The following is a 20,041-nucleotide window of genomic DNA, read 5'->3' as shown; positions in this document are numbered from 1 at the left end:
GGCGAGAGGTGAGTGGGCGGAGTCAGGGTCCCCTGGGTGCCAGGAAGGAGTCGAGTGGATGCAGCCTCTGCCCCTGCCAATGTCATGAACGGGATGCTGACCACCCGCCCTGGGAGTGAGTTACCAGTGACCCAGGGTTGGGGTGGCAGGGGGTGCGGGTGGGGGGGTGAGAGCCCAGGGCTGGGGCAGTAGGGGGCTGCGGGTGAAGTGGAGGGGTGAGAGCCCAGGACTGGGGCAGCAGGGGGCTGCGGGTGTGGGGGGTGAGAGCCCAAGTCTGGGGCGGCAGGGGGGTGCAGTGCAGGGAGGGCACTGGTGGGGGGGAACCCAGGGCTGGGATGGGGGGCAGCCCACAATTTTTTTGTTTGGGGCAGCAAAAATCCTAGAGCCAGCCCTGGCTGTGTTAGTACACCAGCCGCCCCCTGCCCTTCTCCATTCTTGACACAACGGTATCCTCTTTATGTAATGGTTTTGATATGCTTTGCAATGGAGGGGGCAATCATAACTAGGGCTACGTTTTAGTCACAGGTATTTTTAATAAAAGTCATGGATAGGTTATGAGCAGTAAATGAAAATTCATGGCCTGTGACCTGTCCATGACTTTTACTAAAAATACCCCTAACTAAAACTTGGGCCAGGGACTGCGGGCACTCTGTAGGGGCAGGCCGTGGGTGCTGGGTGGGAGGCGGTGCACGGCCCGGGACCAGTGCTGGGGCGGGGGGTGTTGGCAGGACTGGTAGCCTCCCTACACAGCTCTGACTGGCATGTTTCTGCAGCTCCTAGGGGGAGGGGCGGCCAGGGGAGCTCCGTGCTCTGGTCCTGTCACAGTGCCATTTCTGCAGCTCCCATTGGCTGTTAACCGTGGGGGTGGTGCCTGCAGGGAGCCCTCCTGGCCACTTCGCCTAGGAGCTGCAGGGACATGATGGTAGGAGCCTCCCACCTGCCCCCCCCCCAAGGAAAGCACCACCATGCACCCCAAACCCCTGCCCCAGCTCTGAACCCCCACCCACACCCCCAAACTGCTGCTGGCCACTGCAGAAGTCACAGAAAGTGACTTCTGTGACCAACACACAGCCTTAATCATAACACACCATGGCTGCAAATGTACAGAAACTAAGATGGTCAGTAAGGAACAGACTTGGGATCTCCGGCATCTTAAGTACACTGCCTATCCCATGTCTGTCTATTTTTTAAGTACTTTATGTATTTCATTCCAGGAGCTGTGTTCTAATCCCCAGTTTATTGTTGGAGGTGCCACCCGCACAGATATCTGCCAAGGAGCCTTGGGTAAGACAGAGATCACCTGTTTGATTTTCAGTTGTGGTATCTTAACATACTGTCCAAGTTCCACACCGTTAGTGTTTCATGTTAGACTCTTAAATAACTGTTTAGTTCTCTCTCCAGTTTCCAGCCCTTTGCCATCTCCCCTTGTATTGTTGATGACCATGTTTTATCTGACCTTCGCTGAAAGCTCCTCCAGATTGGATTCTGTTTTCTTTGTCCATTGTATGCAGCATCACTGTCTGAATTAATAATAATATTTGTGACAAGTGGCAAATGCTATTCTGGTGGGGTCCTGTGTTTCTCCTTCATGTGATGGGTCAGGGTGCTGCCTCTATTGTTGACAGCTCTGCTAGTGCCCTGGTGGGGGAGGGAAGGGGAGTGGGGAAGGGACCCAGGCCTGCCCTCTACTCCAGGTCCCAACCCAGGGGCCCTATGGAGAGCAGCTGAGCACTTGGAGCTATAGTTCTTTCCCCTAGGCTACCTCCCATTCTGCCCCTTCAGCTTCTCACCCTCTCTCCCTCTGGGCAGTCCCTCTGCTCCAGCAATGTTTCCCTCCTCTGGTCATAACAGTGCTCCTCTAAACTACAATCAGCTCTTCTCCTCCGTTCTCACTGAAGCAGGGGTTTTTATTAGGTCTCTGGCAGGCCCTTAATTGGCTCTAGGTGCTCTAATTAACCTGTAGTAACCTCTCCTCAGTCCACAGGCTCTGATCATCCTGGGGCCCTTATACTTCGCATCCATGACTATCCTGCTGCCATCTGGCCCTGCTGTATCACATACTACGGTTAATTTTCTATTCTGTATAGGTTCTAATACCACCCTCATCACTGTAGTGGCTGAGCATCTTTCAGTAGTGCCTTAAGTGATGTGACTAATAGCTGTCGTGTGTGGTTTGTTCTCTCATCCTCTCTGCAATGTGCAGTGGGGTGTTTTGGTTTTTTTTTAAATTAACAAACAACTGTGCAGAGTGCACTAGTCCTGCAGTTTAAAAAAAAAAAATCAGTGAGGAAGGAAATGTTATATGCAGTTTCATTGGGTAAAGGAGCATTTCTGAGCATTCCCTTGGGAACCACCTCATGATGGACCTTCTGGTGTATTGACCCATTTTGATTTTTAAAACACTATCAGTTTGGGGCTCAGGGGTGTGGTGGCCTAGTATGGTCTCATCTTGACATTTCTTCCTCCACAATATGTCTAAAATCCATCCTTTTCTTTCTGTCCAGTCAACACTCTCATCCAGCATCGCAACTCCAGTCACGACTGCTGTGTTATTTATTATGTGTATTGCCTTAGCACCTAGGAGCCCCAGTTATTGACTAGGATCCCATTGTGCTCAGCACTGTAGAAACACAGAACAAAAAGATGATCCTTGCGCTGGAAAGCTTTAATTCCTTCTGTTTGGCTGCCCTAACACCTGCATCACCTCCATGCTGCCAGGATCACCTTTCTTGTCTGTTGTGATGATCACGTCACTCTCACACACTACATCTGAGACCCTCCTCTGGCTCCCTGTTGAACTGCATAAAGTTCAAGCTTCTTGTCCTCACCTTCTAGGCCCTTAACAACTCTGCTCCTCCTTCTCCACTCTTGTCTCCTGTTACATCATCCCTTGCTGCCTCTGCTTCAGTCAATCAAATCACTAAATGTTGTGGTCTCATCCCTCAAGCACACTGTGCAGTCTGCCATGACTGGCATGTCCTTTGTGCTTCAGAGGAAATACAGATTGATTTAAAGCAGCCTGATCCACGGTCTGCCTGTGGTTAGACCATCTATAGCTGGACAGTATCTCTTTTTAAAGATCTTGGCCTCTCTTTCCTTTGGTCACTTGTTTGGAATTGTCAGATTTTCTTCAGTCTGAATGACTGACTAATTTTAAGTTAAAGGAGAACAACAAAACAAGAAAGAACAAAAGTCAAATCTCAGAATGGCAGCTGGCCCTGCACACAGGTAGGCTCCTGAGAAATTTAAAAGGTGCAGTACAGAGAAAACAAAGCCACGAGCACATATACCATATCTCTGAACAAGCTGGTATTAAGCTAAAACTAACAGAAGGGAATGTATATCCATCCCTCCTGATAGATATGTCTATTACTGGCTCATTCCTGAGCTGCCTGCCACTGAGCTTATGCAACTACAGGTCCAACCGGTTCCAGGAGTAAAAAGTTCAAAGTGAACCACGGAGCAAGGTGAAAGTGTAGGGAGTGGCTATTCCAGGGAGGGATCTAAATCCTGCAGTGAAAAATCTCAGTAATCTACTCCAGCCCCTTTGTGCTCCCACCCCAGGCAGTTAGCACTGCTAGGAGTGAACTCACCAGAGGAGAGCCTCTAGGCCAGACTGCAGTACTGCACTGGCTTGTAGTGTCAGGCAGGTGCTGGCAGCGGGGGAAGAATGTGGATACAGGCAATGCTGCAGGAGAAAGAAACTGATTAATGAGGGAGTAGATGATGCGGCTATGGGGTGTAATGTAGTCTTGATATTTTTTTGTGTGTGTGTGCAGGAACTCTGCCCTGACAGGTGTGATTCCTTCCCCTCCCAGCCCCCAGCATGTTTCTGTATAAAAGCCGCCCTCCATCTGGCGTGACCGCACAAGTCCAGTGTATGTGAGGTCAAAAGTGCAGGAACATCTTTCCCACTGGTTCCCACCCCACTGCTTTACTCAGCTGTAATACACTTATCTATAGAGAACACTTTTTTTTTATTTCAGTTTAAAGTGATAAATGCAACTAACTGAAGGGAAAACTCCAAGAATAATTGTTTAGTACAAAATACAAACAAAGGGACGAACGTTCCCAATATTTGCAGTTGTGTTTTCACTATTGTTTTTTCAGTTGGAATTGGCAAGCAATTAAAGGCCAAAAGCATTAAAGGTTGCTTTTCATCAGAACGATGTGGAGGCAAGACACCCTACATTGTTCATTTCAGATCCTACTGCTGCTGTTTTCAAGTTATGGTTACAATTTTTGCACTAATGAGGAAACTGGGTTTTGGTTCATTTAAGAAAGGAAGCTGTGATACGTGGTGGCAATCAGAGTGACTTCCTACTAATAATAAGTAAGGCACAATTTCTGTAAGAGTCCTGAAAATCAGAAACCCTACTTACATTGTGACAAACCTCTGGCCACCTATGGCGTCACAGTTATGATGACGCTGCACGTCATGACCATCTAGAAAGTCACGGTTACAGCAGGGATAGAGAACACCAAAACCACAAGATCCTACCTCTTAAACTTAAGGAGCATCTTTCTTATTTGCTCACAGTATGGAGTGTATTGTTGAATCGTTCTAATTTTATCCAGTACAGGACTGTGATACACACACACACACACACACACACACTGTAGCCGTTCATTACAATGTAAAATATATAATTCATTAGGTTCTCAAAAGCACCAAATATCTCCCCTTTAGGGTTTAATTTTTCAGGAATGGTGCTTTTATTATTAATTATTATTATTATTATTCCACAATTCTTACAGTTCTGGCGACAATTGTATTTAGTTCAGCAACATCAGATCGAACATTACTCAGCTATGGTATTTGGCTAAAAAAACCCATCAAATGGGATGTAGTGACTCATTGTGGCAGAAGAAAGGAAACAATGGCCATTGCATAGAGGATGCTTATTCATTCTTTACAATTTTTTTCAAAAGGAAGTCACCATGGTATCACAACACTGGAGCATACACAGCACGGTATCTCTCATCTGTGTATAGACATAAATGGCGCCTCCCTAGAAAAAAAGTTTGAAAAATGTAACAAAAATCAGATAGGGCGAAGTCACAAAATTAGATGCGTGTTTTCCTATGATGGGGTTACTGTGTTGTGAGTAACTCATCCATTCCTCTCACTCACTCAGACAAATTAAAACCTGGAAAATGTAATGCCTTATCAAAAAAATTAGTCACTGTACTCTAAGTAATAAGCATGTCTGCTAGATGCTTCTGATGGAAAGCCCCCCTGGGGGAAGAAGAGTAAAACATTAGATATCATAATGCAGTTCACCACTGTGACTATAAAGTGTGTCACATGGAGGCTACAAGTGAGTGGACTATCTTCACTTGATCAGCTGCATCCTGGGCTTGGTTGATTGATTGGTTTTTGACCCTAGCATGGGATGGAAAGTCCTTGGAATTATCCCATTTGCTACAGTGCATCCCACCCTGCAACTCCTGGTCTGCCGCATGCCAGTATGTTCAGGAGCATACGTGCTAGGTGCAGTGAGTATTGGGGGTAAATCAAAAGGTTACATACACCAGGAGTCAGAATGCTCAAACTTGTGTATGGACCCATCGGCCAATATTTTAAAAGGGCTTAATGAATTCACAAGGGAGCAGTATTTGCAGCAACAGTCATTCTCAGTGACTAATTAAGGTGCCTTGTTTGAACCAAGTACAGAGGGTTCACACCAGGCACCTTAATTAAATGCTCTGTGGGGCTGGGGTTATGGAGGGGTGCGGTGGCCAATAGGGTGCATGTAGAGTACACAAGGAGCAACAGCCACTGTTCCAATCTATAGGCTGAAAGAATGACCATGAAACGAATACATCGCAGACTCCCAGGACTGAGAGTCACCTTGTTACCTCTTGCCTGCAACGTGAGGGAGTCTTTCTGGTGGTAGCTGGGTGTCAGCTGCCTAACACTACCAGCCTTTCAGGCACTCTTTTCTGGACTATGCCAGCCCTGTCCATGCCTTGCAGGTTAACAGTGGGTGCACTCCAGTCCCTGAGACCCTTGAAGCATTCCCCTGTGATGTTCAGCCCCTGACACCAGTACTCACAGAAATCCCAGATCCTCTGCCCCCAAAGGATCAGTGTGCCCAGTTTACCAGTTTTACCTTAAAGCTCTGTCCCTGTAAAATGTACAGCACTTAAATAACCCTCCTCTTCTTTTACTGCAAGAAAGAATAGAGATTCAACTAAAAACAGCAGAGAGTGGCAAAAACAAATGGTTACACTACAAAACAAAAATCAGAAAATGCAAACTAGGGCCTACACTTATTAATAGTTACCTTTCCTCTCTAATAAAGTAGGTTTCCCCTGCAAAGTTCAGTCTGTTGCAGAGCTTCACAGAAACCAGAATCCAGATTTTCACAAAAAACATGCCCATTCCACAAGTTGCACTTCTCCCGGACTTCTGTTATCCTGAAAAATGTTTTGTCTCTATTCATAGACAGGGCGATCCCCTGTCTGTTGTAATAAGAAAAGGAGTACTTGTGGCACCTTAGAAACTAACAGATTTATTTGAGCATAAGCTTTCGTGAGCTACAGCTCACTTCATCGAATCATCTGATGAAGTGAGCTGTAGCTCACGAAAGCTTATGCTCAGATAAATTGGTTAGTCTCTAAGGTGCCACAAGTCCTCCTTTTCTTTTTGCGAATACAGACTAACACGGCTGCTACTCTGAAACCTGTTGTTGTAATGTTCCTTTTTTACCTCCAAGTGGTTTCCGTTGTTTGCAGTTCTCTCTGATGGTTTTCCATGGTTAGTTTTGGGATGCAGCAATGCTAGACAATTAATCCTTGTATTATATCATTGGCTAACAAGGAAGGGGTGGCAACTCCCTCCTGCTGGAATTATCCCATGGTCTCATTTTTACTCCAAGATCATAAAGCATACTTTCAATATAGTTACGTTATTCCTTAAATATTATTCATACATACGTCTCACAATGAGTCTCGCTACATTGTGAGCTCTCTGTAGATACCTTACATGTTACCCCTTATGGATAAATACGCTACAAGACATGTATTTGGTGTAGTGAGTTTGTCAGACCTCAGATGAGTTGTTTGACAGAGGGTCCCCTTTTCTTTGCAAAGGGCCTCTCTGTCACAGTAACTTCATTCTCTGCTAACAGTAATCCTACCTTGTGTGTCTTCTTGGTCTGAGTCTCTTGCACACAGATGCAATTTCTTACAACCTTGGGCTCAAAATCACAAAGGCACTAGCAGCCTTCACGTTCACACTGAGCCATTAGCATTACAGAGGCATGTGCCAGGCTGGTGGGTAGCGGGCCCTCACTCTTATCCCTGGTGTACAGAGTGAAGACATTTAGGATGATAGGATCAAGTCAGTCAGAAGTCACATGCTACTGCAACAGTGGGGCTTCCTGACTACCATTGCCAGGTACCAGCACTGCCCCACCCAATACCCCTCTGTCTGCATCTTTGTTTACCCAATAAATGCTCCCAGTCCAGGCTTCTTGAGATCCCATGGCAGATAATTACCACTGGATTATCACAGCTGCTTCCTTCTAGCCAATACCAGGTGTGACGACATATTTGCATTTCTTTAGAACAGGGGTGGGTAAACTTTTTGGCCTGAGGGCCACATCTGGATGGGGAAATTGTATGCAGGGCCATGAATGTAGGGCTGGGGCAAGGGGTTGGGATGCGTGAGGGGATGTGGGAGGGGGTGCAGTGTGCAGGAAGGGGTGAGGGTTTCAGGAAGGGACTCAGGGCAAGGGATTGGGGTGCAGTGTGCAGCAGGGGGCTCAGGGCAGGGGGTTGGGGTGCAGGAGGGGTGTGGCAGGGGGTTGAGGGCTCAGGGCAGAGGGTTGAGGTACAGGAGAGGGTGTGGAGTGCGGCAGGGGGTTGGGGTACAGAAGGGTTTCGGGGTGTGGGCTCCAGCCCAGTGCGGCTTACCTTGAGCGGCTCCGAGGGGGCAGCGGCACACAGCAGGGCTAAGGCAGGTTCCCTGCCCTGGCCCCATGCCACTCCCGGAAGCGGCCAGCATGTCTGACAGTGGCTTCTGGTGGGGCAGGTGTCTCCATTGCGCACTGCCCTCGCTGGCTGGTACCATCCCCAAAGCTCCCATTGGCCATGGTTCCCTGTTCCTGTCCAATAGGAGCTGTGGGGGGCGGTGCCTGCAGGCGAGGGCAGCACACGGAGCCCTCTGCCCCCCCACTTCGTCCCCCAGGGGCCGCTTTAGGCCCACTGCACCAGGAGCTGGCAATCTTGTGGCCCAGATTGAAAGCCCTGATGGGCCGGATCTGGCCCGCGGGCTCTAGTTTGCCCTCCCCTACCTTAGAGGGTAGTTTAAATACATACTTCCACTGAACCTCTGCAAATGACTCCTGGGGGAGTGCTGACCCCCTCATCTCTCTATATTTTATGGAAGAGTAGCTAAACTCTTATAATTATTAATGAATAATCAGTCACAAGTGAGGTATATTAATATTTCTAACACTTATGACTATAATCTAAGTTAATGCACCAAGAGATAGGTAAAGATAGGATGAGGAACACTGAGCCATTTATACAGGAAATACAGTGACAAAAATAATGGATTCCTCGTACTTATCGCAGAGGACGCTCTATGCATAGCATGCCTAGACAGATGTGGGGTTAATTCTGGTGGAATCACAGTGGGATTTCTGTAACCTGCCACTCCTTTCCTAGAGGTTTATTAGACAGTCTGTTCTTCTCACACAAAGTCTCTGTCACGCCTTGGGCTTGGCACTCCTGTCTCTGCCCAAGGACAATCTCTATCCAAACCTGTCAGATAGCTAAGCTTGTAAAAGATGCCAGTCCCTGGAGTCCCAGGGTGATGGAGCAGTGTTTCCTCACACATGGCTAAAACTCCGTATTCCATCACCAGGCTCTTTACTTGTACAGCCTTCAATTTACTATGACTTAGTGGGCTAAATTTCCAGTAACCGCTGGAGTAGTGGGACCTGAACAGTAACAATCTTCTACTCAAGGTGGTCCCAGTGCTCACATCCCTTCCACACATGGAAACCGTCAAAGGCTCCTGCTACCCTTCACTTCCTGGATTTTGGGGTGGGAAAAGGGAGAATGTTGTGTGTCTGGTTTACACCTCTGGAGCCTGAGAAGCCCCCATAGAGAGGATCCATGGGTACAGGCTCCAAGTTATGTCAGATCCAACCCCCGCAAGCCCAGGAAAGAAGGCAGCATACATTACAACAGACAGACTCAGAGAAGTTTACAGTATTGTTATGGTTAGAGTGAGCTCACCCCCAGGCTCTTGTATTTGCATTGTGGGTTGAGCAATCATGAGGAAAAAATGCCTCCTGACCTGAACCTCCACAAGCTAGGAGTGTAGAACCTGCCTCCAGCTGTCCCACCCAGCCCACAGAGCACAGGCAAGGGGACCAGCTGTAGCTCTGCCCGGTGTCTTGTTGTACTCCACTCTCAGAGACCGACAGCTTTATCTACCTCCCCAACCAGGCACTACACACACTCCTGGCAGCCCCTGAACTCTTCTTCTTATTCAGGCTGATCTCACTCTTGGCACATGGCCATTAGCTGTGAACTAAGTCTGGTAAAAGGTGTCTGGCCGACTAAGAACCCTGGAGGCTGAAATCTTCTCTGCATGCAGCTCCCACACATATGCCTTAACCCTGAGCATGAGGCGGTTGAGTCTCCAGGACCCATTCAGTGTCTGGACTCTCTATGGAGATGGCTGGGCCCAATTAATGTAATGGTGGGTGTGTGCGATTTGCAGATCAGTCCACAGGAACTAAACAGTCAGCGCAGTTCACGCTGGTTGTTAGCCAGGCATTGCCCTTCAGTCACTGCCAAAACAGGACAGAGTTGCACTGGGCACGGGGAGGTGAAAGCTCTGAATTCCACAAGGCTGGGATGTTTGCTTTGTCTAAGTGTTGCTTTCAGTGCTTTGCACTACAAACAAGGGGGGAAAGCCCCGGCATACTGCAGTGAAGATGACCCATCCCAGCGTGAGGGAACAACGGAGCCAAATCCCAAAAGGAAGGAAGGGAATTAAAACACATGACTTTGGCTACTGTGCTTTTTTTTTTTTTTTTTAATGTTTCTACATTCAGAAGGGGAGTTTCAGCTGGAGCTATTCCTTCCTGTGTCTCCAAATGCACAGGAGGGGAGAGGAGGAGGAGGTGGGGTGGCCAGACCAGAGAGCTCTTTATTGATTCAAAATGTGCTCAGAAATCTCTGCAGTACAGCTCAGCTGTAATAAACTCTTGTCCCATACAGACATAGCCATTAGCAGGGATGGAACCCAGGACGTTCCTTCAGTGCCGAAAGCAAAAGACCCTAAAGGAGTAAAGCTGTTAGCTGGGCATATGCATCAGGCTCTTAATTTTGCTGGGCTCTGTCCATCAAGAGAGACATGATCTCATCCGCCCCCTGATCACCAGGGCAGAATAGTCAATGGGCCCCCATGCATGCACAAGCCACGCCCACGCGGACTTGGTCCACCTGACATTTGGGAGATTCTGCGCCTGTGCTGGCTGGTGCCCAGCAAGCTGCTGGCTGTGATGCTGGGCGTGCTCTTCCGGCACAGCCAGGGCTTTCATATGCCCGCCTGGTAGGGTTGCCAACTGCCTAATCGTGCAAACCCAAAGACCCTTGTCCTACCCCCTGCCCCGCCCCTTTCCTGAGACCATGCCCCTGTCCTGTCCCTTCTCTGAGGCCCTACCCCCTGCTCACTCCATCCCCCATCCCGCTGTTGCTTGCTCTCCCCCACCTTCACTCACTTTCACCAGGCTGGGGCAGGGGGTTGGAGTGCAGGCTCTGGGAGGAACATAAGAAGATAAGAATGGCCCTACTGGGTCAGACCAAAGGTCCATCCAGCCCAGTATCTTGTCTGCCGACAGTGGCCAATGCCAGGTGCTCCAGAGGGAGTGAACCTAACGGATAATGATCAAGTGATCTCTCTCCTGCCATCCATCTCCACCCTCTGACAAACAGAGGCTAGGGACACCATTCCTTACCCATCCTGGCTAATAACCATTAATGGACTTAACCTCCATGAATTTATCTAGTTCTCTTTTAAACCCTGTTATAGTCCTAGCCTTCACAACCTCCTCAGGCAAGGAGTTCCACAGGTTGACTGGGTGCTATGTGAAGAAGAACTTCCTTTTATTTGTTTTAAACCTGCTGCCCATTAATTGCATTTGGTGTTCCCATGATATAAGAACTAGGGGCCAAGTAAATAACTTTTCCTTATTCACTTTCTTCACACCACTCATGATTTTATAAAAAGAAAAGGAGTACTTGTAGCACCTTAGAGACTAACCAATTTATTTGAGCATGAGCTTTCGTGAGCTACAGCTCACTTCATCAGATGTATACCATGGAGACTGCAGCAGACTTTATATACACACAGAGATCATGAAACAATACCTCCTCCCACCCCACTGTCCTGCTGGTAATAGCTTATCTAAAGTATAATGACAGGTTTCAGAGGAACAGCCGTGTTAGTCTGTATTCGCAAAAAGAAAAGGAGTACCTGTGGCACCCCAGAGACTAACCAACCCATTTGAGCTCACGAAAGCTCATGCTCAAATAAATTGGTCAGTCTCCAAGGTGCCACAAGTACTCCCCCTCTTATCTAAAGTGATCATCAGGTGGGCCATTTCCACTCCATACAGCTAAATGCAGTGCCTTGCATAATGACAGGTTTCAGAGTAACAGCCGTGTTAGTCTGTATTCGCAAAAAGAAAAGGAGTACTTGTAGCACCCTAGAGACTAACCAATTTATTTGAGCATGAGCTTTCGTGAGTTACTCTGAAACCTGTCATTATGCAAGGCACTGCATTTAGCCGTATGGAGTGGAAATCTATCAACTGCATGAAAAAACTTGTACAGATACAGACAGACATCATCTTCCTTTCCAAATGCAAACAGATGGACATCGTACCAAAAGGACTGAAGGTAAAAAATCCATTACAATCTACATACCACACAGACTATGCTGACAGCTTGTGCCACACGCTCTCAAAGAAACTGCGGAATCACCTGATCAAGATCCTCTACAGCAAACAGGGAAAGATTAAGAATGAGCTCTCAAAAATGGATACTCTCATAAAAAACCAACCTTCCACACAAACTTCCTCGTGGCTGGATTTTACTAAAACTAGACAAGCCATTTACAACGCACACTTTGCTTCTCTACAAAAGAAAAAGGACACTAAACTTTCTAAACTACTACATGCTACAAGGGGCCACAGCAATGGTTCCCTCAACCCACCTAGCAATATTGTTAACCTATCCAACTATACTCTCAGCCCAGCAGAAGCAGCTGTTCTATCTCGGGGCCTCTCCTTCTGCCCCTCCACCCCCACGAACATGATACAGTTCTGTGGCGACCTAGAATCCTATTTTCGACGTCTCCGACTCAAGGAATATTTCCAAAATACCTCTGAACAACATACTAATCCACAGAGGTCTCCCTACCAACACTACAGAAAGAGGGATTCTAGATGGACTCCTCCTGAAGGTCGAAACAGCAGACTGGACTTCTACATAGAGTGCTTCCGCCGACGTGCACGGGCTGAAATTGTGGAAAAGCAGCATCACTTGCCCCATAACCTCAGCCATGCGGAACGCAATGCCATCCACAGCCTCAGAAACAACTCTGACATCATAATCAAAAAGGCTGACAAAGGAGGTGCTGTTGTCATCATGAATAGGTCGGAATATGAACAAGAGGCTGCTCGGCAGCTCTCCAACATGAGTTTCTACAAGCCATTACCCTATGATCCCACTGAGAGTTACCAAAAGCAACTACAGCATTTGCTCAAGAAACTTCCTGAAAAAGCACAAGATCAAATCCGCACAGACACACCCCTGGAACCCCGACCTGGGATATTCTATCTACTACCCAAGATCCATAAACCTGGAAATCCTGGGCGCCCCATCATCTCAGGCATTGGCACCCTGACAGCAGGATTGTCTGGCTATGTAGACTCCCTCCTCAGGCCCTACGCTACCAGCACTCCCAGCTACCTTCGAGACACCACTGACTTCCTGAGGAAACTTCAATCCATCAGTGATCTTCCTGATAACACCATCCTGGCCACTATGGATGTAGAAGCCCTCTACACCAACATTCCACACAAAGATGGACTACAAGCCGTCAAGAACACTATCCCCGATAATGTCACGGCTAACCTGGTGGCTGAACTTTGTGACTTTGTCCTTACCCATAACTATTTTACATTTGGGGACAATGTATACCTTCAGATCAGCGGCACTGCTATGGGTACCTGCATGGCCCCACAGTATGCCAACATTTTTATGGCTGATTTAGAACAACGCTTCCTCAGCTCTCGTCCCCTAAAGCCCCTACTCTACTTGCGCTATATTGATGACATCTTCATCATCTGGACCCATGGAAAAGAAGCCCTTGAGGAATTCCACCATGATTTCAACAATTTCCATCCCACCACCAACCTCAGCCTGGTCCAGTCCACACAAGAGATCCACTTCCTGGACACTACAGTGCTAATAAACAATGGCCACATAAACACCACCCTATACCGGAAACCTACTGACCGCTATTCCTACCTGCATGCCTCCAGCTTTCACCCTGACCACACCACACAATCCATCGTCTACAGCCAAGCTCTGCGATATAACCGCATTTGCTCCAACCCCTCAGACAGAGACAAACACCTACAAGATCTCTGTCAAGCTTTCTTACAACTACAATACCCACCTGCGGAAGTAAAGAAACAGACTGATAGAGCCAGAAGAGTTCCCAGAAGTTACCTACTACAGGACAGGCCTAACAAAGAAAATAACAGAACGCCACTAGCAGTCACCTTCAGCCCCCAACTAAAACCCCTCCAACGCATTATTAAGGATCTACAACCTATCCTAAAGGATGACCCAACACTCTCACATGTCTTGGGAGACAGGCCAGTCCTTGCCTACAGACAGCCCCGCAACCTGAAGCAAATACTCACCAACAACCACATACCACACAACAGAACCACTAACCCAGGAACTTATCCTTGCAACAAAGCCCGTTGCCAATTGTGCCCACATATCTATTCAGGGGACACCATCACAGGGCCTAATAACATCAGCCACACTATCAGAGGCTCGTTCACCTGCACATCCACCAATGCGATATATGCCATCATGTGCCAGCAATGCCCCTCTGCCATGTACATTGGTCAAACTGGACAGTCTCTACGTAAAAGAATAAATGGACACAAATCAGATGTCAAGAATTATAACATTCATAAACCAGTCGGAGAACACTTCAATCTCTCTGGTCACGCAATCACAGACATGAAGGTCGCTATCTTAAAACAAAAAAACTTCAAATCCAGACTCCAGCGAGAAACTGCTGAATTGGAATTCATTTGCAAATTGGATACTATTAATTTAGGCTTAAATAGAGACTGGGAGTGGCTAAGTCATTATGCAAGGTAGCCTGTTTCCTCTTGTTTTTTCCTCCCCCCCCCCCTCTCCCAGATGTTCTGGTTTAACTTGGATTTAAACTTGGAGAGTGGTCAGTTTAGATGAGCTATTACCAGCAGGAGAGTGAGTTTGTGTGTGTATGGGGGTGGGGGGATGTGAGAAAACCTGGATTTATGCAGGAAATAGCCCGACTTGATTATGTAAAGAGTTGTCACTTTGGATGGGCTAGCACCAGCAGGAGAGTGAATTTGTGTGGGGGGGTGGAGGGTGAGAAAACCTGGATTTGTGCTGGAAATGGCCCACCTGATGATCACTTTAGATAAGAGGGGGAGTACTTGTGGCACCTTGGAGACTGACCAATTTATTTGAGCATGAGCTTTCGTGAGCTCAAATGGGTTGGTTAGTCTCTGGGGTGCCACAGGTACTCCTTTTCTTTTTGCGAATACAGACTAACACGGCTGTTCCTCTGAAACCTGTCATTATACTTTAGATAAGCTATTACCAGCAGGACAGTGGGGTGGGAGGAGGTATTGTTTCATGATCTCTGTGTGTATATAAAGTCTGCTGCAGTCTCCACGGTATACATCTGATGAAGTGAGCTGTAGCTCACGAAAGCTCATGCTCAAATAAATTGGTTAGTCTCTAAGGTGCCACAAGTACTCCTTTTCTTTTTGCGAATACAGACTAACACGGCTGTTACTCTGAAACCTGTCATGATTTTATATACCTCTATCATATCTCCCCTTAGTCTCCTCTTTTCCATGCTGAAAACTCCTAGCCTCTTTAATCTCTCCTCTTATGGGACCCGTTCCAAACCCCTAATCATTTTAGTTGCCCTTCTCTGAACCTTTTCTAATGCCAGTATATCTTATTTGAGATGAGGAGACCACATCTGTATGCAGTATTCAAGATGTGGATATACCATGGATTTATATAAGGGCAATAAGATATACTCCATCTTATTCTCTATCCCTTTTTTAATGATTCCTAACATCCTGTTTGCTTTTTTGACTGCTGCTGCACACTGCATGGATGTCTTCAGAGAACTATCCACAATGACTCCAAGATCTCTTTCCTGATTAGAGGAAGTTTGGGTGCAGGAGGGGATGATGGATGAGGGCTCTGAGAGGGAGCTTGGGTGCGGGAGGGGGTGAGGGGTGCAGGCTCTGGGAAGAAGTTTGGGTGCAGGAGGGGTGCAGACTCTGGGAGGGAGTTTGGGTCTGGGGTGTGGTCTCTAGGCTGGGTCAGGGGGTTGGGGTGCAGGGTGCGGGCTCTGGGAGGGAGTTTGGGTGTGGGAGGGGATGTTGGGTTGGGCTCTGGGAGGGACTTGGGTAAAGGGTGTGGGCTCTAGGCTGTGGCAGGGGGTTGGGGTGCAGTGCTTACCTCAGGCAGCTCCCAAAAGCGACCAGCACGCCCCTCTGGCAGCGGCTCCTAGGCAGGGGGGCCAGGAGGTCTCTGCGTGCCGTTGCCTGCAGACACTGTCCCAACAGCTCCCATTGGCTGCAGTTCCTGGCCAATGGGAACTGTGGAGTTGGCACTCAGGGAGGGAGCAGTGCGCGGAGACCCCCTCCCCAGGGGTTGCAGGGCTTGTCAGCCGCTTCTGGGAGTGGTGCAGAACGAGGGTGGGCAGGAAGCCTGCCTTAGCTCCACTGCACTGCCGGCAGCGGTGGTCAGGGACTCCTGGGGGCCCCCAGGCCCTTTTAAATCACCCAGGCCCCTGGGCAATTGCCCCCTTTGGTCGGCGGCCCTGCCCATCACCACCATATCCTACCAGCATACTTGTGCTCGCAGCCTTTGTTACTATTTTTATGGCTAGTAGGAAACCATTTATCACTCTTTATTGTATATGATAATGATATGCGGTGGAGCATCTTAACCAAAATACCAGACAAACTATACCTGTCAGTGGCTCCAGGATTTTAGGAAGAGCTCTGATCTTCCTTAAACCTCCTTTCCCTTTCCTCTGGGCCAATAACTTCTTTAATTGTCCTTGGTGGAGACAGAATGAGCCAGTGACCAAAACCCTCTCAGTTCAAGGATTAAGAAAGAAGAACTTGTGTAAAAACAAGATCCTCAGTGTGGAAAGAATTTCTGGGGATTCCTTTCCACGTGCATCTGAACCCAAGCGGAGCGCGTGACTGTTTGTTTGGGGATTCCTTGGTAGAAAAACAGAAGAACAATGGCACTTCTGTACAGACAGGCTGTGTATGGGAGAGCATGAGGCCTCTGCATTCATTAGCCTAGAGGGCTGGTTGCAAGGGGCCCTGCAACCTTTCCCTCCACAAATAGGATCATTTTGAGGTTCTGAATAACCCAGGCAGCGGGGGACAGAGGTGTTTGTAACTAATTGCAAACTCATCCAAGGCCAGAAAGGACCATTGTGATCATCTAGTCCAGAAGTGGGCAAACTACGGCCCGCGAGCCACATTGTTATACCAATAAAATAAAATCAGCAGGATCTTATTAAAGGGAATAAGGCAAAATGCCACATTTATTGTGAATACAGAAAGAATCATAGTAAGCAGTTAGTTATAGCTATAACATTCCATTCCATTTCATATTTATTCACACATTCATTCATACACACATGCACAAAGTTCTGCAAGGTTGTCATCATAATTACCAGCCTTAGAGTTGCTTGTGCCAAGCCACTGGCCAGGTGGCCTGGACATGAGGAGGGAGCAGGACCTTGTCAGATGCCCATCTGATGCTCCTGGAAGTTGGTTTGCAGAATCAGACCCCAAAATTCTCAGTTTCTAGAGTCCATTTTTATAGGAATTTATTCCTATGCCAGCCTATGGGAATTGGTTCATCATGCTGTTGCTGAATCAATCAGCAGATGGCACATTCCTGATGGCTCCCTGCTCCCAGATGTTATCTTGTTCTTTGATTCTCCCATCCTTGAAGCTGTTGGGTGGATTCCAGTCTGCCCTCTGGGGGTCCTCTGGTTCTTTCCACTTGACGCCTTCTTCAGACGATGGACACTGGATTCTTAGGCTGGCACCTCCCTGATCATTCATTTATTATCCACACCAAGCATCCATCCACATACATCCTCTATCTCTATTTTAATCACAATTGTTAACAAAGCAAAATGAATACAACAAAAGGGCGGGGAGTCTCTGTGTGCTGTTTCTGTTGTTACAAAGTATTGCTTTGAGTCTCTGTGTGTGTGTGTAGTTGTTGTTACAGAGTATTGCTTTGAGAACAGACTCTGTTTTAGGATGTACTAACACAATTAGCAGCTTGCAAGTTTCACACAGAAGGGGAGACAAACAGTAAAAATAAGAGACCAAAAACCAAGAGACCTCTTAATTAGTAATACCCTCGAATTTAAACTATGGGGAATCAAACTAATTTGTGATTTTAATACAGAACTTCTTTAATATGATCCACCATAACAACATCTGGCCTGTGGGACTGTCCTGCCTAGCCCTTGAGCTCCCGGCTGGGGAGGCTAGCCCCCGGCCCCTCCCCTGCAGCCTCAGCTCACTGTGCCACCAGCACTCTGGGCGGCGGGGCTGCGAGCTCCTGCCGGACAGCACAGCTGTGAGAGCCGACAGGTGTAGTGTATTAAATTGCTTCCCACAGGAATGTGCTACTTATGGCTTCCAGACCTGATGCTCTGAACAGCATGGTAAGGGGGCAGGGAGTGGGGGGGTTGGATAAGGGGCAGGGGATTCCAGGGGGCAGTCAGGGGACAGGGAGCAGGGGCGGTTTGATGGGGCGGAGGTTCTGGGGGGGGGCATGGTCAGGGGTGCTTGGATAGGTGTGGGAGTCGCAGGGGGCCTGTCAGGGGACCGGGGGTGTGGATAGGGGTCGGGGCAGTCAGGGGACAGGAAAGAGGGGGGATTGGATAGGGGGTGGGGTCCCAGTGGGGTGGTTAGGGGCAGGGGGGTCCCAGGAGGGGGCAGTCAGGGGACAAGGAGCAGGAGGGGTTGGATGGGTCAGAGGTTCTGAGGGGGGCAGTCGGGGGTGGGAAGTGGGAGGGGGCCGATAGGGGGAGGGGGTCAGGCTGTTTGGGGAGGCACAGCCTTACCTACCTGGCCCTCCATACAGTTTCGGAACCCCGGTGTGGCCCTCAGGCCAAAAAGTTTGCCCACCCCTGATCTAGTCTGACCTCCTGTTTAGCACAGGCTAGAGAACATCCTCAAAATAATTCCTAGAGCAGAGCTTTTAGAAAAGCATCCAAGCTTGATTTAAAAATGGTCAATGATAGAGAATCCCCCATGACCCTTGTAAAGTTGTTCCAATGCTTAATTATTTTCACCATTAAAAGATTACACCTTATTTCCAGTCTAAATTTGTCTAGCTTCAGCTTCCAGCCATTGGATCTTGTTATACCTTTCTCTCCTAGATTGAAGACTCATTATTAAATATTTGTTCCCTATATAAGTACTTACAGACCAGGGGTGGGCAAACTTTTTGGCCAGAGGGCCACATCAGGGAATAGAAATTGTATGGTGGGCCATGAATGCTCACAAAATTGGGATTGGGGTGTGGGCTCTGGGGTGGGGCTGGGGATGAGGAGTTTGGGGTGTAGGAGGGTGCTCTGGGCTGGAACCGAGGGGTTCGGAGGGCGAGAGGGGGGTCAGAGCTGGGGAAGGGGTGCAGGTTCCAGCTGGGGGTGCGGGCTCTGTGGTGGTGCTAGGGATGAGAGGGTTGGGGTACAGGAGGGTGCTCCAGGCTGGGATCGAGGAGTTCGGAAAGCAGGAGAGGGACCAGGGCTGGGGAAGGGGATTGGGGCATGGGGGGAGGCTCAGGGGTTGTGGACTCTGAGCGGCGCTTACCTCATGAGGCTCCCGGAAGCAGTGGTATGTCCCTTCTCCGGCTACTACATGGAGGTGCGGCCAGGAGGCTCTGCACGGTGCCCCGTTCGCAAGCACCGCCCCTGCAGCTCCCATTGGAGCATGTAGGAGCCAGAGCGGGGCCATGCCACAGCTTCCGGGAGCCGCGTCATGCAGCCCCAACCCAGCACCCTGGCCGGAGCGGGGCTGAGCTGCTGGTCCAGCCCCTGACCCAGCACCCCAGCCGGAGCACCAGAGCGGGACCAAGCGTGTGGTGCAGCTTGTGGGCCTTACTTTTCCCACCCGTGTTATAGAGGGTAATCAAGTCACCCCTTAGCCTTCTCTTTGTTAAGCTAAACGGATTGAGCTCTTTGAGTCTATCACTATAAGGCATGTAAATAGCCTGTTAAGAATGTATTTCACACCCCAAATGCCTTGTGTCCATATCCTCTGCCCATTTCCTGAGCACTGTGGCATTCCAAAATGAGTGAACGGAGCTCTGTTCCTATTATGACTTCCCCTGTACTTCATCTTTACATTTTTAAGGAGTCTGCAAGGGCAGTTGGCATTTTGTGAGGCAGAACTGATGAAGCATCTTACAGAGGAGACGTGCACTATGCTCTCTCATGGGAAATTGACTTCTGCTCTCTGTCATTGTACTTTAATCTACAGCTAGAGTCATTCCAACTGGAAGTGTGTGCTTGGTCTTTGTCTGGAAAAATAACATCCCAGCTAGCAGGGACTCCTTTACAGCAACAGAGCTGGCCATTGGAGCTCGGCTAAGGGGTGGGTTTTAAGGTTTATTTACGTTTCATGCCATTTGG

General features: G+C 48.4%; 1 protein-coding gene across 1 annotated transcript in view; it reads left to right on the top strand.

Moving 5' to 3' along the window:
- CAPN2 (calpain 2) overlaps positions 1–20,041 on the top strand; it is a 59,134-nt gene that overhangs the window by 3,656 nt on the left and 35,437 nt on the right. The window contains exon 2 of the mRNA XM_048843296.2: positions 1,215–1,284. Coding sequence (XP_048699253.2) covers positions 1,215–1,284 — 70 coding nt within the window. The remainder of the gene's footprint in view (positions 1–1,214; positions 1,285–20,041) is intronic.

The sequence above is a fragment of the Caretta caretta genome, chromosome 3 (assembly GCF_965140235.1).
Source record: "Caretta caretta isolate rCarCar2 chromosome 3, rCarCar1.hap1, whole genome shotgun sequence".
Classification (NCBI taxonomy): Eukaryota; Metazoa; Chordata; order Testudines; family Cheloniidae; genus Caretta; species Caretta caretta.
The sequence above is the reverse complement of the archived record's forward strand: the minus strand, read 5'-3'. Positions and strand labels throughout refer to the sequence as shown.